The following is a 25,660-nucleotide window of genomic DNA, read 5'->3' as shown; positions in this document are numbered from 1 at the left end:
TCCTGGGGCAGATTGCAGTATCAGCCTACTCATCACTGGCAAGGTTGGGTTTGGACCTGCTGCCTTTGCCTACCCCTGGGCTGCCCTCTGCAATCCCCAGTACCTATTAGCCTTGTACTAGACAGCAGCCAGGGGGTTTCCAGGCTGGAGCTCTCCAACTCCTCTACCTTTCCCCAGCCCTGCACCACTCAGGTACCCTATTTCTAGTTCCCTTCAACCAGGCCCATGTCCCTTAGTAAACAGAGAGAGACTACCTAGCTGTCCCTGGCTTCTCTGCCTTTATAGTGCCAGCTGAGTCTGTTTGGGGCATGGCCCCAGCTGCAGCCACTTCCCCCAATCAGCCCAGGGTTTTACCTGGCCCAGCCCCAGCAGCTTGCAGGGCTTTTCCAACCCCTTTGGGGTGGAGCAGGTTGTTACCCTGCTACAGTACACGTTGCTTCTTGTGTCAGCAGTGCATATCCTTACCAGGAGCACTTGTGTCAGTTGCATGGGGCAGCTTGTGAAAGTCAGTAACAGCAAGTAGGCATTTTAGCACCCAGGGTAAGCAAACATATTTGCACCCCCTACCATTTTTTCCATCATTTTCCTGCCCCATGTTTCCTCCTCCACAGCTTTGCACCCTGAGTAACTGCCCCACCCTGGTTATAGCTCTCGACGTAAGCGACACATCTACACTGACACTGTGTCAATCTAACTACATTGACTTTGACTTCATGCCACTCATGGAGGTAGAGTTATTAAGTCAGGGTAATGGGGCAATTAGATCAGCAAGAGCAAAATTTAAGTGTAGATACTTCCATAGTTAGTTCAATGTAAGCTACTTTGTATGGATCTAACTCTGTAGTGTACACCACACCTGGGTATAGAATAGCAGACAGCATTAGCCAGTTCGAATATTTCTTATGGCATGCTTGCAAGTTGCTTTTTGCACAGATAACTGAGCACTGTCCCTTTCCTATAAGTAGGGAAACTGAGGCACAGGGCTCACTCAGCAACCCAAGTAGGTGAGCATGCAGCTGAGATCAGGGTAACGCCGCAAGCCCTGGCTAAAGAACCCTACGCTGAGCACAGCCACAGGCCGCCCCGCCAGGCCTGCAGCCCCCGGCCCATCCAAGCAGCCCCGCCCACCTGCCCCTCACTGACAGCGCGCGCTCTCCCACTGGGTCGGAAGCGGAATCCTCGCGAGAGCACTCGCTCCATGTTGCCACGTTCCAAGCGGCCGGTTTCGGGGAGGGGAGAGGAGAAAAGCGCAACGTGTCCCGCCCAGTCCTCGCGTCTACACCAATAAGACGCAAGTGATGCCCCGCCCATGCCGAGGAGAGCGCTAGGATTGGCGGAGGTGGCTGTCAGTCGGTCTCCGGGGCGGGTCCTTTGGCTGCGGCTGCTACACCCGCAGGGTCAGGCAGAAGCCACCGCTGTGTCCTCGCTCAGGCCCTGGGCGCCCGCTCCTCCCCCTGACAGACGGTGACATGGCTCCGCGCAGGAACCCCGCCAAAGGCGCCGGCAGCAGCCCCGGCCAGGGGGCCAGGAAAGGTCAGTGCTGGGGCGGGCCCGGCCCCTCTCCCGCGCCGGGGCTGCGATCGTCGGGCCACAAGCCGGGGCGGGGCGCGCCGGGCAAGGGGCCGCTGGGTGCCTGTAGGGCAGCCGCTGTGCAGCAAGCTCGGCCCCTGGTGTCCCGGGATAGGGGGGCGGCGGCGGTGGCCGCCCCGCGGGGGGGAGGGGGGGCGCCTGCTGCATTTTCGAAGTTGCCGCGTTCTTGAGTTCGTGGCTCCCGTGGCTGGGCCCCTGGCGCAGGGCGCGCCTCGCTGCACGCCGGGCTCCTGCGGGTCCGGGGGTGAGGCGGGGCAGCGCCCGGCAGCGGGTGTGTATCTGCCTCCCTCTAGCTGCCTGGTCACCTTCAGCCTCCTTCGTGTGTTTACGTGTCAGCTCGGCTCTGGGAGGGCGGGGAGGTAGGAACAGATGGTTTAAATCGGTTACTCAAATTTCATTTATTCCCCTTTTTGCTAGAGTTGAAGTGGAGGAAAAGCTTAGAGTCTGGCTGAGCAAACAGAGAGAATCCAAATTACAGAGGATTAGTAATGAGCAGAGCTGGACATATCCCTAGGTGTGCTTAGGCCAGTAATTACAAACTTGGTTGTCTAAGAGAGGCTTCTAAATCCATGTGTGTCTTAAATTCCCCTATAAAAAGCAGTCCGGTTTTTAAAAAGGTGCTGAGCATTGCAGTCAGTGGAAAATATGGCTGTTTGGCACCTTTTTAAAATCAGACTGCTTTTAGTCAGCTGTCCAAATTTGGATTTGAGATCTTCATTTGAGGCAACCACCTTTGAAAACTGTCATTATTAATGTGTAGGCTTCTTACTTAAATGCAAATGATGTATGAAAAATGCAGATATAAAGGAAGACTTATTTTCAGAGAGTAAAACATATGAACAACTTGAAACTGGGTCAACGAACCTAATCATAGAAGTAAATTAATAAAACATTTACAATAAATTCCTGTAACATAACAAAGCTAACATCAATGGAAGGAAAGTACTTGTCAGGTGAAAGTACGTGAACTCCTTTCTGAGAGTTGTATAACTGTACAGATTGTAAGGGTCTGATCTCTTTAACTTTACAGTGAACAAGCTTTCTGCCTGTACATTGTTAGCTTTCTAGAATTTTAATTTCTCAGTTTCATTTAACATCACTGGCACAGATGTGATGTTGACCTTGCATTTCACGTATGTGCATAGTACTAGTAGAGCTCACAGTGCATATCCTTGAATGCTACAGAGAACTCCAACATAGATAATACTTAATATTTCAATTTAAACAAAACAAAACCTCTTGATCAGAGTTTGAAAAATCCACTTACCCATGATGAGTAAGAACCTTTCCCAGGAATGTACAGTACCGATAAGAGGCAAAATTGGAAAGTAACTAAAATATTTCTCTGATGGATTATATCTACAAAGGGACAACCCATCCTAAGAGCTGGATTACTGAGGGGCAATCTACACTCATTCCTATATTTGCTTTCAACAACCAACTCTCTCTATAACTGTTCATGAGTGATATACCTGAGTATTTGGATTCCAATATCTAAACTGTATCATCAAATTTACCTAAATTTGGGTTATTGCAAATTATGTACTGTATGTATTTTAAGAGTGTTTCAACAGACTTTGTATTTGTGGATAATCTAAGCACTGTACCCAGATGTACATACTCTCTTCTCAACTTGTGTATTACATAATTTTAACATTAGGTTTAACAAAATTTTTGACCTCTGCAAAATCTGTCCTTTTATTTTAAAAAGGTCTGGCCTGTATACTTGCACAGGGCACCTTTCAGTTGTGAACAGTGTAAACAGAAGCAGGGGGGTGGATGCTTAAATCTGCAGCACAGTCCCAAGATGGGAGCAGCTTTGTTACTATCTTAAGCAAACGGTGACTAAAGTATTGTCATTTTTGGCTACTCCTAATCAGAACTCTGTGGGCAACTGTGTGTAAATGACAGGTCTCAGGTCAGTTTCTTGAGAAAACCAAGAAGCAGCAGAGGCAGGCACTGGACAATGGTTGCTCAACAGGAATGAAAGTGGACTCCTTACATTGCATTAGCAACTAGGTGTCTTTGGAGACAGAGTGAGAGTCCTCACTCCAGCTCCCAGAAAAGAGAGGGGTGAAGTGGTCTGGAGATAAAGTTTCACACTTTCATGTTGCAAAAGTCAAGATAGAGCCCTCTGATTTGGGGCAGCCCCTTGGAGAGATTCCGGCTATCCTTCCTTTTCTGAGCAACTAATGGAGGAAGATTTGGCTTCACACCTAGCATTGCCCATGGACAGTGGAGCCAATGAAGTCAGTAGGAACTGCAATACTATTGAACATCAGGACGTTTACTTAGGAACCTGTGTTTAGGCACCAAGGTCTGACTGACTGTTTTGGCATTAGTCTCACAAGTAGATGAAATCTGAAACGGTCTGAATTCCTGAAATTGTTCTACAGAAGTTGAAAGTGGTATAGATTTTGAAGTTTAAACCAAAATTTAGAATTGACTTTAAATAGCATGAGCTTGAAAAGCCTCTACTCCACCATCCTGCTGCAAGGCAGATGTCCCAATCTCCCCACTGCCCCCAGTCTGGTGGGTGGAGAATGGGGAGGGGCATGGGAGGCTCTGCAAGCCGCACTTCAATGGTAAAAGAGCCACATGTGGCTTGTGAGCCACAGTTTGGCCACCCCTGCAACATAGATATATGGTATGGGGCAGAGGACAGAAAATAAGTACAGGAAGAAGAGGTTTCTATAAATTAATCTGAGGTTGATTTGTTTTACAATGTATTCATCAATTGAGTTTCTTTGTTGGTATACATTTTGGAATTGCCATTGGAGTGTATGGGTCGTTACTGACTGCTTCAAATCTTACTATGAAGTAATTGAATGCTATGTTTCTTACACTGAGAAATGATGATGGCTTTCCCCAAAACTTCTTTTTCTACAACTATTCTTGTGTTTCTCAAAGTTGTTACGAACATATGCTGGTAGTATTGCATACAAACTTTTACTAGAGCAAGACTTAGTTTTGCTCTTAATAGCTGAGAGACTTTGTACTCTGTTATGTATTTAAATACAGCCAGTAACTTAGTGTATAAAACAAAATGTGGTCTTGGATATGTAACTGATAACTTCAAATTGTTTTGGGCTCGCTAACTTCTACATTGTGAAACTGAATAGAAGTCTAACTCAACATTAATAGTAGTATGACACTATCCCTATAGATATTATCAAGTCACATTGCATATATAAGTGAATTAGAAAGCTTTGACCTTGAAATTGAAAGGAAAACATAGTTATAACTTTTTTATTAAGAACGATTTTTGCCATATCCAAAAGAAAATGCCACTTATTATTAAAAAAAAAACAAAAAACTTTTGTATTAGTGATGCACTTTAGTGAAATTCATTAGGTATAGAAGATTTGCTGTAAAGGTTAGCATATGTCAGAATGTACGTATTGAGGGCTTGTGGTACATATAATAGGTCTGCTGTATCTCAGAGCAGAAAAATTCAAGTGCAGCTTTCCCTGAATTATAACTGTTGTCCTATTTATCAGAACAATATTCCATTTAATCCAGTATCCTGTGTGTGACAGTGGCTTTAGGAAAAAGGTTCAAGAACCTCCCTAACGGCCAGTTACATATAACCTGGGCAGTATCTTTCTAACCCATGTCAGTTGGCTTAACCCTTCACGTTTCAGGGTATATATGCCTTATAAAACTTATAGTATTTGTATACAGTAGACCCTAGACTCCCCAATGAGAGATTGATGCTCCATTATGCTATGCACTGCGCGCGCGCGCGCACACACAACAAAAGACAGTGTCTGCACCAAGTTACTTACCATTTAAATATATTAGATAAGATCAGGGATAGCATGTTTGTGGGGAGGTTAATGGGTCGTTCCATCCTGGAGGAGGTAGCATTTCAGTCCTATCCTGGAGAATGTGTAGGTGGGGGTGGGAGGCAGTGGTGAACAGGAGAGTGTCTCTCACTGATGGCTGGTCCAGGGCAGGAATTTGAGCCCGGCTCACTCTGTACTCAGCTCTTTTCTAGGCTGTGGCTGCTTCCTGTCCATCTGGGGGCAGAGGGGATGATGTTGACAATGTGATGATTAGGATCCCCTTCCACCTACGGTCCTCCTACGGTCCTGAAGGAGACACTTGAGCATCAGCTGGCAAGGAGCTATGAAAAATTTTGGGGGGACCAACTCTGGGGGTGGGGGGAGCTACTCCCTCTTCTCATAGCAAATGATGTGCTTAGACAAGAGACTCTTATTTATTTGTGTGTGAATGTTCAGTCATCTGCCTTTCAATAGTCCTCTGAAGATCAGAGGAGGATTCTCTAGTTACTTTGGAGTAGTGGAGTGATTAGTTCTGTCCTCTCTCTCTTTCTCTAGGACCCTGCAAAGTTCTTTTAAAGGCAAAATTGGGTCCAGCAGGAGACCTTTATCTTCTCTTTAATTTTATCTCTGATTGCAGAACTACAACCTGTAATATATAAACTGTTGCTGAAGCAAGGCTCTGTACCAAATGACTGGAAGGTAGCTAATGTAACGCTGATTTTTAAAAAGGGCTCCAGAGGTGATCCTGGCTATTAGGGGTTGGGGGTGCCTAACTTCAGTACCAGCAAACTGGCATAAACTGTAATAAAGAACAGAATTATCCAGGGCTTTGGAGCTGTGCTCCGGCTCTGCTCCAGCTCCAGGCAAAAACCTGCAGCTCCACTGCTCTGGAGCTGCTCCAGCTCCAGGCTCTGCTTCAAAGCCCTGGAATTATCAGACACACAGAGAAACACAATATGTTGCGGAAGAGTCAACATGGCTTTCGTAAAGGAAAGCCATGCCTCCCCAATCAATTAGAATTCTTTGAGGGTGTCAGCAAATGCGGACAAGGATGATCCAGTTGATACAGTGTACTTGGACTTTTAGAAAGCCTTCTACAAGATTCCTCACCAAACACTCTTAAAGAACCTAAGTAGTCAAGGGATAACAGGGGTCCTGTCATGGATCAATAATTGATTAAAAAGTAGGAAACAAAGGGTAGGAATAAAAGTTCAATTTTCACAATGGATAGAGTAAACAGCGGGGTTTCACAAGCATCTGTTCTGGGACCTGTGGGTTCAACATATTCATTAATGATCTGGAAAAGGGAATTAACAGTGAAGTGGCAAAGTTTGCAGATGATACAAAATTATTGCATCAGTTACAGAGGGATCTCACAAAAGTGAGTGACTGGGCAACTAAATGACAGGTGAAATTCAATGTTGATAAGTGCAAAGTAACGTACATTGGGAAAATAATCCCAGCTACACATACATAATGATGGGGTCTGAATTAGCTGTTACTACTCAAGAAAGAGATCTTGGAGTCACTGTGTATATCTTTTGAAGTCTTTTGAAAACTTCATCTCAGTGCACAGCAATGGTCAAAAATGCTAGCAGAATCTTAGGGACTATTAAGAAAGGGATAGAAAATGAGACAGCAAATATCATAATCTCACTATGCAAATCTATGGCATGCCCACACCTTGAATACTGTGTACAGGTCTGGTTGCCTCATCTCAAAAAGAACAAGGTTCAGAGAAAGGAAACAAAGATGACCAGTGGTATGGTATGGTAGGGTATGGTTTGGTTCCCATATGAGGAGAGACTCGAAAAGTTTAGGCCTGTTCATCTTAGAAAAGAGATGACTAAGGGATGATATAATAGAGGTCTATAAAATCATGAATGTTGCCAAAAAAGTGAATAGACAAGTGTTGTTTACCCTTCCCCACAATACAAATACCAGAGGTCACCAAGTGAAATTAAAAGAAGGTTTAATACAAAGATGAGGAAGTACTTTTTCACACTATGCACAATTAACCTGTGAAACTTGTTGGCATGGGATGTTGTCATAGCTAAAAGTATAACTGGGTTTTTAAAAAAACAAACTAGATAAATTCATGGATAATAGGTCCGTCAATGGCTATTACTCAACATTGTCAGGAACCATCCTAAACCTCTGATTGCTGAAAGCTGGGATGGGAAGAGTAGATGATCACTCTAACTGCCCTTATCTGTGCACTTACACGAAGCTCATACAGGCCACTATCAGAGACCGGATATTGGGTTTAGATGGCCATTTGTCATACCCAGTATGGCAGTTCTTGTGTTCTCATTGTCCTCCTGTATTTTTCTGAGGTCTCCATGCTTCTCTCTATCTCAGATACTGTGATTTATTAACTCAAAGTTATTACTCTCATCCTTCTAATTTGTCATAATCCCTCTTCATTCCCTCCTTATCAATTGCTCTCCTCTTCTCTTTCCTATCTGCATTCAAACTTATCTTGAAGAAATCCTGATCTATACAGTTTTTTTGTGCTGTTTTAACTATTTTGGTTAGGGTATGATTGCATGTCTCTTTTAACCAAAAATATTAAATCAGTACAACTTTTTGTGTGTCTGCAGTTATACCAGTATAAAGGTGCCTTGTACTGGTACAGCTTTCTCCCTAAATTTGTAAGACTAAGCTATCCTAATAGAAGCACCTTCATACTATACTCCTGGGGGAATTCTGCTCCACTGTGTGCATGCATAATTAATGAGCTGCACATTTTTAATTTTTTGCGCAGAAAAAAGCTTCTTCCCGAAAGTTGCTGCAGTTCTGCCTTTTGCCCACCAGAGGACACTGTGGTGATAGAACAGAGTAGCAGCTCCCTGCCAGGTAGAGAAGAAAGAGCCTGCCTTTTTCACAGCGCGTGTTGGGCCAGGTCAGGAGACAGGGGCTATGGGGAGACAGACAGCATGGGGCTGCTGGGAGGTCAGCTAGGGGCTCATACAGGCTACTGGGGGAGGAAAGACTGGGGCAGGAGCTGAATGGGAGTGAAGGTGCAGGGCCACATAGGGACAGGGGATTGGCTGAGTGGGGGCACAAACACATGGGGACAGGGGGAGGGGGTGCAGGGCCACATGGGGTTGAGGGGAGTGGGTGTCTGTGTGGGGGTGGATAGGCACATAGGGACCGGGGGTTCAAGGACACGTGACGATGCAGGGGGATTGGGCAGATGTGCCTAACTAATGGGAGAGGCTAGGGGTCACCCAGGGTTTGCATGGGGGAAGCTCCCTAACAATGTCCTCCCCCCAAAACCTGTTCTATACTTTTCCCACCCATGTTCAACAACCCTCCAAGTTCTAAGCTCCATCCCTTTTCCTCAGCTCCTCCGTTACTCCCATCTCCCCAAGCCTTTGCACTGCTTCTGAGGGTTTGGAGAAATACAGTTCTGTATTGTAGTTTAAATAAATTATTACTCGGAGTTCTGCATTAATATGCCTAGTAAGGAATCTATTTGTCAAACGTTTCCTGATTCGTTTTTTTGTTGTCTGTATTGTTACAGACAATACTGACAGGTATTTTGAAATAAATTACCAAACATAATTGAAACTGGTGATATTATATTGTGTTTTGATAAATAAAATATGCAGAATTTTGCAGAATTTTTAATTTTTTGGCACAGAATTCCTCCAGGAGTAATACTAGTTTAACTGCATCCATATTAGTATGACATACTACCTTAATTATATCTATTTGAAACTGGCAATAAAGTGGTACAAAACTGTGCAAACAAGTCCTGTTTCTCTCTATTGCCTCAACTCCCTTCCCTGTTAACTCCAAGGTCTTTGAAGGAGCTGAATTTTTCCAGTGCCTTTGACTTGCTCTTCCGTCAAACTCCTTGTCCTCTCCTCCAGTGCTTTGTGCAGGTCTGCCCCTGCCTACATCTTATCTGGCTTAGCCCCCTGATCTCAGTTGTGCTCTGCTCACCCTTTCCCCCTCCTTTCCTCTTCCTAATCTCATCTAAATGCTCTTTCACTCTGCTCCTTCTGGAATGGCATCCTCCTTTTCTTTAAGCATCCTCACTCATTCCTCCTTGAAATCCCTCCTGACGCCTGCTTTGTTGGCTTACTTTCTATCACTGACTTAAACTCCTATACTATATTGCCTCTTCTTTCCCTATTTTGATCCCTCTAAACTTTCCTTTGTAGACTTTAAATTGTAAATTCTTGCAGTAAGGGATATTTTTTTTTAAGAACTCTGTAAAATTAGTGCTATGTAAGTGTTTGTTTGGACTGGTCTAAAGTCCCAGTGTGCCTCACCCCATTTCTAAATGTTGATGTGCCGGAATTAATTGTACTGTTCAATTAAATAATCAGTTCAGTTCAGTTTCACTTTTACGTCAAGATGAAATCTTTTCTTCGCAATTTCCAGTAGCAGTTATTCAAAAATATGCAGATCTTATTTTGGTTTCTTAGCACTTTTTAGATGGCTGTTACATGATAGTGACAGAATACTTCTATTTGTACTTCACTAGTTGAACTACTCAGGCCTTTCTATGATACTAAACTGCATTATGGGAGTTTTGAAACATCAATTTTAAATTCTGCAAATTCTTGGAAGTGAAGAGATGGATACTGTGTTAACAAGCTACTAGCTGGGCCTCTGATCAAATTGGCACTTAATGTTGGCCTCTAGCTATATTTTTAACGCTACTAATTGATCAAAATACTTGGGTTTGGTGCAGGTAACCTTAAACTACCAAATATGCTTTCTGATTTTCAACATTGCCTTTCTAAACCAATTCATCCAAAAAGATAGATTGTAACTCGTCTGGCTGATGCTGACATGTTCTGCCTGGTTCTGAAAGTTAGTGACTTTGCTTGCACGTTATGCCGCAATAAAGCCTCTCTACCTTACTACCTGTCCACATTGGCAAGACACATAGAGCGCTCTGACTCCCTCTCTCTCCCCCCACACTCCCTGTCACACTCCGCCCTACCACCCCCATTTGAAAAGCACATTGCAGCCACTTGAATGCTGGGATAGCTGCCCATAATGCACCGCTCCCAAAGCAGCTGCAAATGTGGTCACGCCAGTGCGCTTTCAGCTCTCAGTGTGGACAGACTGGAGCGCTTTCCCTAGTGTGCTCTCCGAAGGATGGTTTAACCTAAAGCGCTTTACAGCTGCAAGTGTAGCCAAGCCTGAAGTAGAGGGTTTGGTGGTAGTTATTTAATTATTTCAAAGTGCATAAGTTATACTGCCATACTAATATCTCTCTGAAAGACTAGTTTTTGATACGAGAATGATATGGGGGCAGGATGGAAGGAAATACAAAAAAATAGAAGAAAAACATAAGGGGGAAAAGGGTTAACTAGGTGTATAGCCTTCCATTATCTTTTTTTCCCTTAAAGATCCATTTGGTCCTATCTTAAGTAATATCATGCATGAAACTACTAATACCCAACTTTGTGGCACTGTACCAAATTCAATTTGAGGCTAGACTTAATAAACTCTAGCTTGTGCACTTTAAAAATGAGCCAGTTTTTATTACTTGGCTTACTGTAGTGAAAGTGAAGGAAATTGTCCTGATTTTTCTAGAGCAGCGGTTGTCAAACTATGGGTCGGGACTCTCAAATGGGTCACGACCCCATTTTAATGGTGTCGCTAGGGTTGTCTTAAACCTGAGCGGCAGGGCTCAGGTTACAGGCCCCCTGCCTGGGGCTGAAGCCTTTGCCATTTGACTGTGGCCTCCCGGCCCAGAGTAGTGGGGCTTGGGTTAAGTGGCGGGACTTGGGTGGGTTCAGGCTTCAGTCCCCTCTCCTGGGGTTGTGTAGTAATTTTTGTTATCAGAAGGGGGTCACCGTGCAATGAAGTTTGAGAACCCTTGTTCTAGAGCAAAATTTCTCAAACTCAAATGAGTTTTAATGGTGTTTGTGGAGAAGTATTAAGGTAGTCAGATAGTTTTAGATGATTGTTTTAAAAATTCTCAGATTTGTTGAATGTAAGAGCTTGTCTACAAGGTGAAGTAGCTATTGCACAATAAGTACTTTGCATTAGCTCCACGTGCAGGCACTTATTTAATACTGACACTCAGTGGGATGCTAGTGCAGAATAGCTGTTGTACTTTAAATTCAGACCCTAGTTTATTTTGCAGTTGCTCCCCTGTGAGGACAAGCTCTGAGAAATCCAGTCACACAGAATTTTGGGACATATCTGGCCTGTCTGTATATTCCATATGCATAATTATAGGTTTAACTGACATTTTTTTAAATGTGAAGAATGAAGAGGACTCTGTTCCTCTAGTAGCTTGGACTGTCTTTGAAAGTGAAGCTATTCTTTAAATGCAGACATAGTGGTTTGCGATACTGTATTTCTTCCAACATCTGATTTAAAATCTGTAATCCAAACTTTTGCAGAGACAACTTGCTAAATGTTGACAGGCCTCGTTTTTAAATTAGAAAAAAATTCTTAAGTTACATGGGCAGTCTTTCAAAAGCTGCTGTTGTGCACATGTAGCTATGACCGGGCACAATTCTGATATTTTTCTTTTCTTGTATCCTATTATATCTTTTTGTTTGTTTCTGTTTGCTCATGTTTTTCTTCCTGGGTGTCCATGTGTATAACAGAAAGCTGCATACCCCTGTGGATAGGGTGGATATTCTATTGTTGGCTTTGTGGTATTGGGCTGCTTTGAATTCTTATGGCTCAGCTAACTGTTGAGAAGCAGAAAATGTTTGGACTAGTGGGGTATTGCCAGAGCGCACATCCATGGGCTCTTTCTATATAGGGTGACTAGACAGCATGTGTGAAAAATCGGGATGGGGGTGAGGGGTAATAGGAGCCTATATAAGAAAAAGACCCAAAAATTGGGACTGTCCCTATAAAATCAGGACATCTGGTCACCCTGTTTCTACAACTCTTCTCTATCAGGGTTCATGGCCTGAGCAAAGTGTGGCCCAAGATACTTGCATTTGGATGTAAGGACCCAGGGACCATACACTTGATGTAGTACAGTTAACTGTTAACACCTCATCCAGTGCTTAGCTATTTTCATTGACTACCCATTGGAAAGAATCCAGTTCAAAGTCTGTCCTGATATTGAAGGCCTTCTGTAAAATTCACCCTAGTTACATGATAAATTGCCTCTACCACGACAACCATGTTCCACTGGAACCAGTACTGTCCATCAAAGGATAGAGGCTCATGAGTGCAACATAGAGCTTTCACAGGAGCGAGACCTAGACTATGGAACTTACATTTGGAAGAGATAAGAATGGCAAAAGACCTTGCCATTTTTTTTAGAACGCAATGCAACCTTTTTTTAAACCTGGCTTTGTTTCAGAAATTTCTTCATGTTCAGCCCCCTTCTCTAAATAAACTCATCAAGCTATCTCTCCTACATATTGGAATTTTAGATAGTGTATTCTTTAATTCTACTTCATAGTGGGCAATGACATTTAAATCATTATAGTAGATAATACAAAAATATTCAATTACAAAAGCATCTTTCACATCTCATTTTATGGAACATATGGTGCTTATTCTTCTTAGACTGTGTAGTAAGCTGAAGTGTGTTTGATATGGAATCAAGTACTAGAATTAGCTTAAGGTCTTTTGAAATTCAAAAAAATTCCCCAAAATTATTTCCCCTGTCTAACTCTATCAAGCACTATTTGTGTAAATACCAAAATCCATGCTGAATTCACATGCAAAAACTAATGTTGATGGAGGCTCTACAGTGGTATTGTATTTCATAGTTCACATTTTGGGATACATGGCATATTGCCACTGAACAGAAAGAGTGGATGATTCAAAAGCTTTTAGTTTTGTGGTGGTGTCTGTTTCCTATTGCATTACTGTGACTGTGCCTCAGTGGGTCACAACTGAGAATGCCAAACTCAGGACAAACTGCTGAGAAACAGTGCAAACACACCCCAAAACTGGTGGTTATTGTTCCATAAAATACACCTCTACCTCGAGATAACGCTGTCTTTGGGAGCCAAAAAATCTTACCGTGTTATAGGTGAAACTGCATTATATCGAACTTGCTTTGATCCACTGGAGTGCGCACCCCCCCCCCTCCGAGCACTGCTTTACCACGTTATATCCGAATTCGTGTTCTATTGGGTCGCGTTATATCGGGGTAGAGGTGTATACTTTTGTTGCTGGTTTGGTAAACTTCTGTTTCACCACACTGGCTAACAAGAAGTCATAAAAGCAGTTTCCTTAGGCATTCCAGTCCTTGTATCACCACAAAAAACACTGGATTTAAAGATGAGTGGTTACAACCAGTCTCATCAAATAAAAGGTTCTCCTGATCGCAAAGGACCAGTCACACACCCTGGTCAATCAGGTCACTCAGATCTTACCCCAAAAATCACTCTGATGCCAATCCTTTATTATCTAGAATCTAAAGGTTTATTCATAAGAAAGAAAGGTGAGAGTTAAACTTGATTAAAAGAATCAGATACATACAATAAATGCAGAGTTCTTGGTTCAGGCTTGTAGCAATGACGGAGTAAACTGCTGGTTTAAGTCAAGTCTCTGGCTGCTTCCAAATCATTGGAAGGTCCTCAATTCCTTAGTTAGAATGCTCCTATTAATATAAATTCATAGTCTGGCGGCTGGAGCAGGATAGAGGCAAAATGGCGGGGTTTCCAGGGCCCTTTATATCTTCTGCCATGTGGAGGGAACCCCATTGTTTTAAACAAAGCCCTCAGCACAGCTACTGAATAAATTACAGGTTACAAGAGTGTGTTTGGAGTCACATGTCCATGCATGAAGGTTTGGACACAGTAGAAGCCATTACCTGTACCTCAAACAGCACGTTTGCAGGACAGACCATTCAGTGTAGATGGGCGTCTCCTATGGTCCATTGCCAGTTAAGTGTTTCTTCATGAGCTACTTAATTTGAATAGTCCCTTCAAGAGATGCTGGCTAACCACCTTGTGGGCCTTACCCCAGGAGCAAACATTTGAAATCCAGGTATAGAGCCTATATTCATAACTTCAAATACCCAAAATGATATATGCATAAAGTTTGCATATTCATAACCAGCAAAACACAACCATTTCATAGACATTTTACATGCCACATTTTGTACAAGATTTGTTGCAAATATATAACTGTGGTTGCAACAATGATCTAGAGTCATATTTTACTCAGATAATGTCACAATTACAAACACCTTTAGAGTGAATATCCAGTGTATTTACTGGTACTTGAAATAGTTAGTTATTTGCAGTGTTGTTGTAGCTGTGTTTGATCCCAGGATATGAAATTGACAAGGTAGGTGAGAGAATGTATTTTATTGGACCAAATTCTGTTGGTACATGATACAAGCTTTTGAGCTACACAGAGCTTTTCTTCCGAAGTAAACATGTCACATTCTTCAGAAGAGCAGCTTTGCGTTGCTCAAAAGATTGTATTGTCCACCAACAGAAGTTGGTCTAATAAAACCTATCTAGTTTCTCTAGCAATAATTAGTCATACGGACAATTTGGTTAATGGCAGTGCGGGGTGGATGAAACTTTTACTTCTTGTCTTCTATCCTTACTGCCACACCATCTGGAACTGCTCCTTAAGGAAGATCCATTTTGCTATTTCAAGGACCCTCAATGTGGGATGTCCCATTTGCTGTAGTCTGCATAATGAAGATAGAATCTTTGTTATAGAAAACCTGAGGCAATAACTTTTTCCACATTAGATAAAATGAAAGCAGCATTTATCAGCACTCTACATAACTTTTGAAAAGTTAGTTTGTTTCTAGAAGTATCCAGAATATCTCATTTTGTCTTCCCAGTAAGGCAGAAGTTCTTCAGGTCCTCAGTGGAGAAGCATATTTGGTGATCGGGGAGATTATGGGTCTTTGATGCTGCTTTTCTTCCACATGTTTGTCATGTGTTTAAGTCAAATAGGTATTAGAATGTCAAATACTCCGAGTGTTGTATGTTGGGGGAGAGGGGGATTATTACTGTTAATTAGTTAATATCCTATTACACAATGACTTTCCACCTTATGCTGCTGCTAGGTGCAAAGCCACCAATGCCATTAACCAGTTAGTGGTAATGTAGAATGTCCAGCATCCTGCAGTGCCATGGGTTTTTAAGGCTCAGCTTGACAAAGCCCTGGCTGGGATCATTTAGTTGGGGTTGGTCCTGCTTTGAGCAGGGGGTTGGACTAGATGACCTCCTGAAGTCCCTTCCAACCCTGATATTCTATGATTCTAAAATTAAGGAAAAATGGTAAATTTGATCCCTGAGGCAGGGGATTATGGGTTTAAGTAATAAATCCATAATGGAGAAGTACCCATATTTCCTGGGTATCCTACTGCTGTGTGACTCCAGGATAACTACCTAAGTGTGCCAGAATGAACTCCTGAAAATAAGGTCAGTTTAGGATGCTAGGTTTATGCATAAAGTTATATTGGACAAAGGCAGAAAAGTTGCTGTATGTTGAGCTGTGTAATTGATTAAACTTACTGTGCCATATCTATCTACTAAATTACAGGTCCAGCTATAATATATACAGAGCCATAATCAGGTTTCACATATTTGGTATCTGTTAGTTCTCCAGGTGTACGCATCAGCGATTTAAATGTAGGCAGCATCTGAATTTCTAAACTAAATTTCTAAAGTTAAAGCAGCTTTCTTAGCAAAACAAATTAGGGCACAGTCCTTTTTTTATTTCACCCTTTCTGTAGGTCATGTTTGCTCTTCCCGCATTCCCCCAAAATGAAGCAAACAAACCGCTTGATTTTTACAAAGGAATTAAAAGGTGTAAAGAATGGGTCCTGGAGCATGACTGGAGGTCAAGTTGTATAGGGTTAACTGCATAAATTGAATCTAATGAGAGTCACCTTATTATACAGACATAACTTTGAAAATCTGAGGATGTGAAGTACAGAATCTTTGAATATTCAATTGCTGCAATAAACTTTGAAGTAATGTACAGTAGTAGTGCTACAAGACAAGCTTGTGTAAGCTTATATTATGAATTGACCATCTAAGTGAGACTGTTTGCCCTTGCTGTTTCTGTAAACTGAAAGTAAAGCTTCTGTACACAGACTGTCACTAAAAGAATAGTTCAGTTTTTAAAAATCTGCATGGAAACATGGTACTTCTGCTTAATGTCCTTGTGAAAAATGTTTTGAAGCTAATTATTTTATTGGATTCTTCATTGTAGAGAACTTATGCAGTGAAGTTCTGATTCTATCCAGGTGGTTCTTTCCTGATGAAGATCATAAACTGGTAATTTGTGTGGAGAGCATGCAGTGGTTGACTCTTTCTCCTCCTCCCCCCCCTTTTCCCCCCCAAACTGCATCATATGGACTGACTTCCTGCATGGAGAGTTTTTTGTGTGACTTCATTTGAAATGAAATTAAAAGTAAATCTTACCTGTATGAACTGTCTTGAAAACATTGTAATATGATACACACATGCTGAAATTTGAGAGACTGTAATATTTGTACTTTTAAAACTTTTGTTTTTTAATGTTCACAATTAAAGATCCTAACCTGTGCTTTTGTACGTAGTATAACTTATTTACTACTGCATAGTGCTGTTGGCACATAAACGTTTGTCATAACTAGGTATCAATACCAAACTCTAAGAATGTTATTGAGTGAAGTCTTGTTATGAACTACTGTTTTATAAACTACTATATATACTCATTTATTAGCCTGTTCATTTATAAGCTGACACCTCCCTCCCCCAAATGGATAGGTAAAAATAGCAAAAAACTGTATGACCCTTTCATAAGCCGACCCTATATTTCAGGGGTTGGAAAACTTTGGCTCCTGGCCTGTCAGGGTAAGCCGCTGGCGGGTTGGGACGTTTTGTTTACGTCTGCAGGCACGGAGCCCTTCAGCTCCCTGGGGCCGTGGTTCGCTGTTCCCAGCCAATCGGAGCTGTGGGAAGTGGCGCCACAGGGAGCCGAGGGGCTCTATGCCTGCAGACGCTCCAGGTAAACAAAACAACAATGTATTAGATATTCAATTCAATGATTCTATAGAGTTTAAAATCATCAAATTTTGGTGTAGACCTGTTTATAAGCCAACCCCTACTCTTTGATGCATCACTTTTTAACCAAAAATATTCAGCTTATGAATGAGTATATACGGCAAGTGCTCTTTTAAATATAGGATGGTGATTTGCTTTGAGGGGAGAAGAAAGTAATTTGAGTTAACCAGAATTCGAGTTATTCAAAATTAGCATGATTACTGGTCCGCAACTAGCTAGAAATCTACCATACCATCTCCCACGCTTAGTACTGTGAAAAGATGTGGACAGTAGTTGGAAAATCTGCTCGTGGAAATTGTTTTCTATTAAATGAACTTTTAAAGACTATTGGAGAGAAGCGATACACTTTCTATTATGGATCAGATGAATGCTTAAGGGTGTCATTTTAAGTTTGGATGCCTAAGTAGAGGCATTTGAAGCCAGATCCGGACTTCTAATTTCCGTAACTAGCTGAACTCAGTAAGAGCGTCAGGTGCTTAACGTTTGTGAGAATCAGATTGCTTTAATGAAGTGCCAAACTTGAAGTTCCTAACTTCAGAAATTTTGACAAAAGCTTTTAGAACACTTTTTGAATGTCTCCATGATCTTTTTATAAAATTTTATGATTGCAAAATAGTGCAGGGATAATTGAAGTGTAGCCATTAGATGTCTTTTCATTTTAGGTAACTTTTTCTTTCAAACCATGGAAGAAATTCAGTCCAGCAAAAGAACATCTCAGCTAGCTGCTCTCACTTACTTTTAATTGGAACATATAGCTAAGCATGATAATAGGAAGTACACTACAGAGTAAGTGAATATAGAACAAGGAGGGAAATATTTTCCCTCGAATCATGGTGTTAATTAATCAGAAATTGAAAACTTAAAATCCTTGGTAACTAGAAATTACCATTTAAGGTGCCCAGCGCACCCTCTACATTCAGATGAGGAACATCTCTATGCTTATGGTATCTCTTTTTATATTTATTATATGTACTTATATCACATCCATTCCTATGGCATCTTAATTATTTCCCCAGCGTGGGATTGAAGCCACATTACTAGAGCGAGTAGAAAAATGTCTACAGGAATGTGTCAGTTTTATCAGCTCTCTGATAGAAACCAGGCAAGTTTCTTGTCAGCCTCCAGCCCTGCCACAGAGCTGAAATCCTGGAGACCTGTTTGAGCCATAGCAGTCAGGGCTTCTGGTTCCACTCTCCAAGTTGGGGAGCCTGAAAGCAGGGCTTCAGAGTCTCCAGCCAGCTCAACGATCCTCTTCAACCTCATTTTGATATATGCATTTTTTTAATTCTTAATTCCCATTTCATTGGAAGATTTGAGATTTTGTTCTGATGCAGAAAGAATTTTTTTAAAATATATTTTTAGAATTTCCTGCTGAAGGGGAATTCCAGGTTCCAACCAGCCCTACTCATCAGTCACTACAACCAGATACACATCATGACTACTACTTTTAGATACAGCTGCGTATTCCACTTAGGAATGTGCATGACCAGTACACCAGAGCTGGAGAAATTTGCCTAAAAGTAGAGGGGTGGCACTTGCATGTCATGGCCATATTCCCTTCCTGGCTCCATCAGGCAGCGCTACCCTGACCCTCAGTTCCTTTTTACTGCTCGTGGCTCGAGATGGAGTTCTTTGGTCTAAACCTCACAACTAATTCAGTTCCCCCCTCCCACCCCCATTGTGTATAGTTAGTAGTACCCTCAATGTTAGAGAAGTGTTAATTGTAGTAGTTTCCCTTGGTAATGCCTTCACTGGGGTTTAAACATTTGTCCTTTGTTTCGGGGAGCAGACTCCACGTGCAGTCCATGTGAAGGAGCTTAGCATGATCTGCATATTTCTTAAGAAACAGACTCTTGTGGCCTCGGGACTTTTATCTGAAGCAGCACCTGCTTGGGTAGGCCATGCGGTCTGCTTTGGTACCAAAGCCCTCATTGGTTTGGAGATTACCCTTGGGCTCTGAGTGCGCTGCTGCTTCACATTCTGGAGTGGGAGCCTTTCTGAAGAAACAGGAGCTGTTTTCCATCAACTGTGCTGAGGAAAAGGTTGCATAAGACCCAATTAAGACTCCTCTTGGTCATGGGGTGACTCTTCTACCTCCCCATGGACTGGCATGGAAAAGCATGGACTGGCATGGAGTTGGTGCTGGTGTGCAGGGTGTTGTAGGTACCTTTAAGCCTTCACTGGTACCGAGTAGGGAGGTTAGAAACCCTGTACAACCCACTCTTGTTCCAGCTTCTGGACTCAATGGATGCCTGGTGCTGATGAGGGACATGCCAGTACCAACTGTTTCCATGTTTGGTGGTTTACCAGATAGCTACACACCTATTCTGCCTTTTGGTTCTGATCGCTTTGGTTCAGGACTTTGCCGGGCTGCATCAGCTATAGCCCCATGAAGTGAATGAGCCACTGAACTATTGGGTCTATAGTATTGCTCCCCAATGTTCCCCTTTCACAGGGGAACCTTGCTGCAGTCGGTACTGCAAATGCGTCTGTGCTGACTTTCACCATCATCGATATTGGTACCACAGACAGTCCGGTACCACTGTTTGCTTCAGGACCAATGCTGCTTCTGACATCGGCATACTCAGTCCTGATGGTACTACTTCCATCAGAAGCAATGCTTCCTGCCTTGTTTTGGATGACGGATGAGTCAGACTTGCTCTGGTCTTTCTCCACCCTTATTTCTGAGATTCCAAGACTTCTCTGTGTCTGAATTGGGGTTGTCATCATCCTGCTCTCTATTGCCTGACCAGCATTGAGGGTTATGATGGACCGTTACAGGTACCAGGATTGGCATGCATCTTGTGGTCAGGATGGAGGTCCCATGCCTGGTGTATAGTGGCCACCAATACCGTATCCACATCAGCGGCCTCCATAGAATCTGTGGGATGCTCCTCAGTCGCAGGTGTCCCACTCTTCATCTTTCTGGAAGGCGAGATTGTCAGCCAGGTTTGCAGAGATGACCAATCTGCCACAATCCCAGGCATGGCAGTGCTGCTCCCTGCAGAGCCTCCAGAGTTGTCCCGTCTGAATGCATGAGCTCTGTAACAGAATCCAGCTTTGGTGCAGTTAAGATGATGTTGTGCTGCCTCTCTTGTCCTTACCTTCAGTACTAGAGGATTTTAAGGCATACCAAGATTTATTGCAGCATATAGCTGTTTCCCTCTGTATCCAGGTAGAGTTCTTGGAAGAGAACATCTGCAAATTGGTAGAGTTGCCTTCCCTATCAATGATGCACGGTGGCTTCAATACCACTTGTGGCTAAGTGCTTGGAAAAGCACTGTTTCAATCCCATGCAGAGTTTTTGAGGAGTTTTACTGCTGTCTGGCCTTCAATTTCCTAGTTGTAACGACAGTGAATGATGGAGCCCAGCAGGGCTGGTTCACGTGTACCCCCAAGGATAGGAACTCTGAATGGTTGGACTTCATGGGCAGAAAGATTTACGAACTGTGACGAACTAGGCATGTTCTTAATGTTTTCTCTGAATACTGTGTTGGTGCCTCAGTGTTCCCTATGCAGTTCTTAAGTATCTAGCAGACTAAAGGGCCAGTGCACCTAAATGCCTGTCTCCTAGCAACTGTTGGCCTGGGCCCCTCCCCAGCAAAGGTGCCAACTGAAGGTGTTGGAGACAGAGGTCAGGTGACTTCCTGGCCCGGGAAAGGAACTGAGCAGAGGAGGAGGGGCTGGAGGGTTTTCATTCTGGAGCTCGCTGGGGATGAGGAGTGAAGTACAGACGTGGGGGTCTAGCTCACTGCCCCCTAGAATGGACCCGGCTGAGGGGTCCGGTTCGTGGTACCTACAAGCTCTGTTTTAGACCGTGTTCCTGTCATCTAATAAACCTGTTTTACTGGCTGGCTGAGAGTCACGGCTGGCTGCGAAGTGGGGGTGCAGGACCCGGTGGCTTCCCCAGGACCCTGCTGGGGCGGGCTCACTGTGGGAAGCGCAAGGGATGCTGAATGCTCCAAGGAGAGACCCAGGAGGTGAAGACGTGTGAGCTTCTTTCCCTGAAAAAGTCTGCTCCAAGGGAGAGGAGGCTCCCCAAAGTCCTGCCTGGCTTTGTGGGGAGCAGTTCCAGAGCATCGCCCAGGGACTCCGTGACAAGCTCTTCCTTATAAATATGAATGGCTAACCAGCAAGCCTTGCTGTCCAAGTATGACTTCAACTGGATAGCTGGGTCAGAGTTTGCAGACCAGCTGCCAAAGGCTTTACAAGAGGGGTTTTGCGCATTTGTCACTGAGGGTTGCTTGGTAGCTTAGACATCTTTGCAGTCCACGCTAGACATCATGGCCTCTGCAGTTGTCATAACTGGGGCTTCCTGTCTTTGGAATTCAGGCATTGCCCCCGATGTCCAGCAAGCCATTGAAGATTTGCCCTTTGACAGCCAAAAACAACTCTCCGGTGAAACTTCAGAGACTCTGCTCTCCTTCAAGGGCTATCATGTGGTCCTTGGGAGTGTATGTGCTTGCGGTGCAGAGGCACCACTATGATGTTCAACAGTGGCAGCAGCAGTATCATCATCAGTGCATGCTTGGACAGCCTTTCCCTTCTCTGAGGCAATGCGACTACTCCAGAAAGAGTGATAGATCCCACAGAAGAAAGCAGTTGGGCTTGAGGTTCAGACAGTCCAAGCACCCATTTTGACTCCTTGGTCCAGAGCACTGTTGTAATTTGTTGCTCCTCTCACCTCATCTATGCCCTTCGGGGGAAGGCTGGCTTGCTTTCACAATGCTTTGGGCTCCGTCACCACCAATAGCTGGATCCTAAGCACTGTCTTATCCGTTATGCTATCAATTTCCTCTTCACACTACCTCCCCATTTTTCCTCCTTGGTCTCTCTTTAGGGACCCCCGTCATGAGATATTGCTTCTCAAGCAGGTCTGTTTTTCTTCTGGCTTTGGGAGCAGTGGAAAGGGTACTTCCCAGTATCCATATGCAAGGGTGGCATAAGACCCATCCTCAACCTTTGCAGCCTCAACAAATATATCCGGTATGGAGGTTCTGAATGGTCACTCTTTTGACTATCCTCCCTGCATAGTCTCAAAAGAATGGGTTTGCTGCTCTGAACCCCTACTTTTCATGTGGCGATTTTGCCTAGCCAGAGAAAGTTCCTTGAGTTTGTTGTGGTGGAACGTCCCCAGAATTTTTACTAAATGTGTGGTGGTTGTTGGGTGTATCTCACAGAGGGGAATTCACATCTTCCCAGATCTAGACGTCTGGTTACCGAGTGGCAGATCCAGAGGGGAAGTTCTTGCTCATGATGGTACCACAATGAACTTCTTTGACCTATCAGGGTCTCATCCTAAACACTGGAAAGTCAATGTTGGCTCCCACTCAAAAAATTGAATTCATTGGGACGCTGTTAGATTTTTAGGGATGTAAAATGCTAATAGTAAGCATTAGTCTTACCAGTTAACCTGCCTTAATCATTAACCCCAGAACTGTCCAGAGCAGCCTTGTGCCGGCCAGCTGGCCCTTTAATCGGTTAACTGTTTCAACTAAATATCTTGTAATAGTTTAAACAGTTAACTTTTTAAATGGTATTTCCATGACATCAAGAGCATTTCTGCTGACTGTTTGCAGCCTTCCACAACAGTTTAGACGTCTCTCAGGTTCTTGGGCCACATGTCCATTTGCACACAGGTGGTCCAGTTTACAAGGTTGTGCGTTCGCCCCCTTCAGATATGGCTTAGGACAGTCTGCTGTCCTACTGTTCATCCTCTAGACAGGCTGGTTCATCCTGTTTGCTGGTCGTGGATGCCTTGCAATGGTGGATACATCCTCACAATGTTTACCAAAGCTCTGTTTGACTGGCTCTTGCCAGCCAAGTTGATTATTACTGACTCTCCCTGATGGATTTAGAGGGGGCACCTGGTGTCGCTGAAAGTACAGAGACGGGTTGGAGCAGGAGGCCTCTCTACATATAAGCTTGCTGGAGCTTTGGGCCATACACAGTGCATGTCACACACCTTTTTCATCACTGTCTGTGAGACTCAGTGGTTTACATACATTGCGGTGGTGTTCTCAGTGAGTATTATGTGAATGGGGGAGCACACTCCAGGTTGCTCTGCCTAGAGGAGAACATTACTATGATAGCCATTCACTTACTGGGTTTCAGAATAATCTTGTGGTGTTTTTCCCTAAGTCACGGAAGGTCCTTGAAGACAAGTATCCACTGGGACAACAAGAAATGTCATTGGTTCTGCTCTCGAGAGGGCGTCAGTCCAGGCTCCCAGTCCAAGGTTTTCTATCTCAGTTGGTTCTCCTGTAAACCTTTCCCCCAGGCCAGGTCATTCCTTGGGTCATACTCAAACTCAAGGCTGTCTCATTATTGACGCAGCCTAGCTGAGATAGTGGTGATTCTCCGATCTTCTCTTGCTGTCTATTCAGCCTCCCATACTGCTGCCTCTCCATCTCGACCTACTAATTTGGAATCACGGTTGCACCTTGCATCCTGAGCTCAGATCCCAGTATTTCATGGCGTAGCTGCTGCATGGTTGAGTGAGGAGGAAGAGCAGTGTTTGGCAGCTGTTTGGTGCGAAGGAACTGAGGGAGGGTTGGGGCAGCACCTCCTCATGTAGCCAGGGGAGGGAGTACAGGTAGGAGACGCGTGTGCCACCCCTTTTGGGTACTGTTAAATTATATTTCTGGCTCTGGTGCGCTGGGTGTGCATACACCTAAGTGGAATACATGGCTGCATCGCATCTTGAAGAACCAGTTAAGTAACCATTTCTTCTATTAGAAAAATACTAACCACGAGTATCAAACTACCTCTTAGAAACATGATAGGCAGCTTATAACCTTAATGTTCTACCACGGAGAGCTTGTGTGTGTATATGTACACACAGTTTCTTACATTTTTGTTGTCCTATTCAAAAGTAGTTTAAATAGTATTTTAGATCTGTTTCTGTTATGAAGCTGACTCTTACTGTAGGGTAAGAGACAATTAATAAACTTAATTCTGCATTGTCATACTCATTTTTTGTAAATCTTTTGAATTTCCTGGTTTGCTGATACTAAAGATCTACAAATTTAATATTTCTTTCCCTTACATATTTACAACTTTAAGTGATGCTTTAGGATTTAATTGTTTTGGTCTGTGAATTGAAAAACAATTTTAAGTGTACCTACTGTGTGTATGAGTGTGCACACTTTTTCAAAATTTGCTAGATATAACACTGTTAAGGTCCACCATTAATAATGAAGCAATTAGGGTGGATAAAAAAAGCAGACTTTTAAAAAATTTAAATGCATATTTTAAAAATAAACATATTAAAATTAAGTTTGAAATTGATAGCCTATATTACTCTAAACTCACTATGATCTGTTAAAATTGTTTAAATTAAAATTTTAAACAAATAAGTAGTATACTGGCTGACATTTTTAAAGAAAGTCAAATCACTGAACTAATGACAGTTGCTGTGTACACTCTGGGGACCAGAATTTGAAGTGCTAAACCAGCTTTTAACAGCACCAGCCTCTCCTCTAGGTGCGGAGAGAATATTTTGTTTATTTCAGTTTTTATTCAATGAGTTCAGTTCACTGACAAGTTCATTCAGAGTTATGAAACTGATAGGTAATTGAAAAAACAGGAAAGGTATTTTTGCCTTCTTATCAATAAGTAAAAACTAGGTGTGAGAGCATGAGATCTACTAGTTTTAACATCTTCATGGCTCTGGTGACCAGAAACTATCAGTGCAGGGAAGAAAATCTAGGGGGGAAAAAGGAGCTGAGCACTGGCATCTTCTGAGATATTAAAGGCACAATTTCAGACTGTCTGTCTGAATTTGAAGGAAAGATTGGAAGAATAGTAAGGGGCCAATATGGCCTCATCAGGAACTCTTTAGGAACCTGAAAATCGTATAGAATCCGACAAAAAGTGCGAACGTGGACAGATTGCTGAGGAGGCTTACAAAGAAATAGCACAAGCATGTAAGGAGAAAATCAGAAAGGCTAAGGCAGAAAATGAGTTGCACCTAGGAAAGGACAGTAAGAAGTTCTATAAATAAATTAGAAGCAAGGGAAAAACACAGAAATTGTAGGTCCACTACTGAGCAAGGAATGAGAGCTAATAATAATATCTAGAAGGCTGAGATGTTTAATGCCTGTTTTACTTCAGTCTTCACTAAAAAGATTAATGCTGATCAGGTGTTCAACACAATATTAACAACAACAAATCTAGAAAGGAACAGCTTAAGGATGGAGCCTCCTCCATAGTGCCATATACTCTTTTAGCATGCTGACTTGCACTGCTTACCCATGCATAACTTTCTACTAGAGGAGAATGTTATCAACAGAG

The 25,660-nt window shown here is 43.0% G+C and overlaps 1 protein-coding gene across 7 annotated transcripts in view; it reads left to right on the top strand.

Annotated features, from left to right (window-relative positions):
- The first annotated feature begins 1,229 nt into the window (after nucleotides 1–1,229).
- ASPH (aspartate beta-hydroxylase) overlaps nucleotides 1,230–25,660 on the top strand; it is a 113,723-nt gene continuing 89,292 nt past the window's right edge. For 3 of the 7 annotated variants that reach the window (XM_039522521.1, XM_039522518.1, XM_039522517.1), the window contains exon 1: nucleotides 1,230–1,533. In XM_039522521.1, the coding sequence (XP_039378455.1) occupies nucleotides 1,470–1,533 (64 nt within the window). In that variant the 5' untranslated portion in view covers nucleotides 1,230–1,469. The remainder of the gene's footprint in view (nucleotides 1,534–25,660) is intronic. The other 4 variants (XM_039522520.1, XM_039522519.1, XM_039522522.1 and 1 more) reach the window with 3 other exon arrangements.

This window comes from Mauremys reevesii, linkage group 2, assembly GCF_016161935.1.
Source record: "Mauremys reevesii isolate NIE-2019 linkage group 2, ASM1616193v1, whole genome shotgun sequence".
In the NCBI taxonomy this organism is placed as follows: domain Eukaryota; kingdom Metazoa; phylum Chordata; order Testudines; family Geoemydidae; genus Mauremys; species Mauremys reevesii.
The sequence above is the reverse complement of the archived record's forward strand: the minus strand, read 5'-3'. Positions and strand labels throughout refer to the sequence as shown.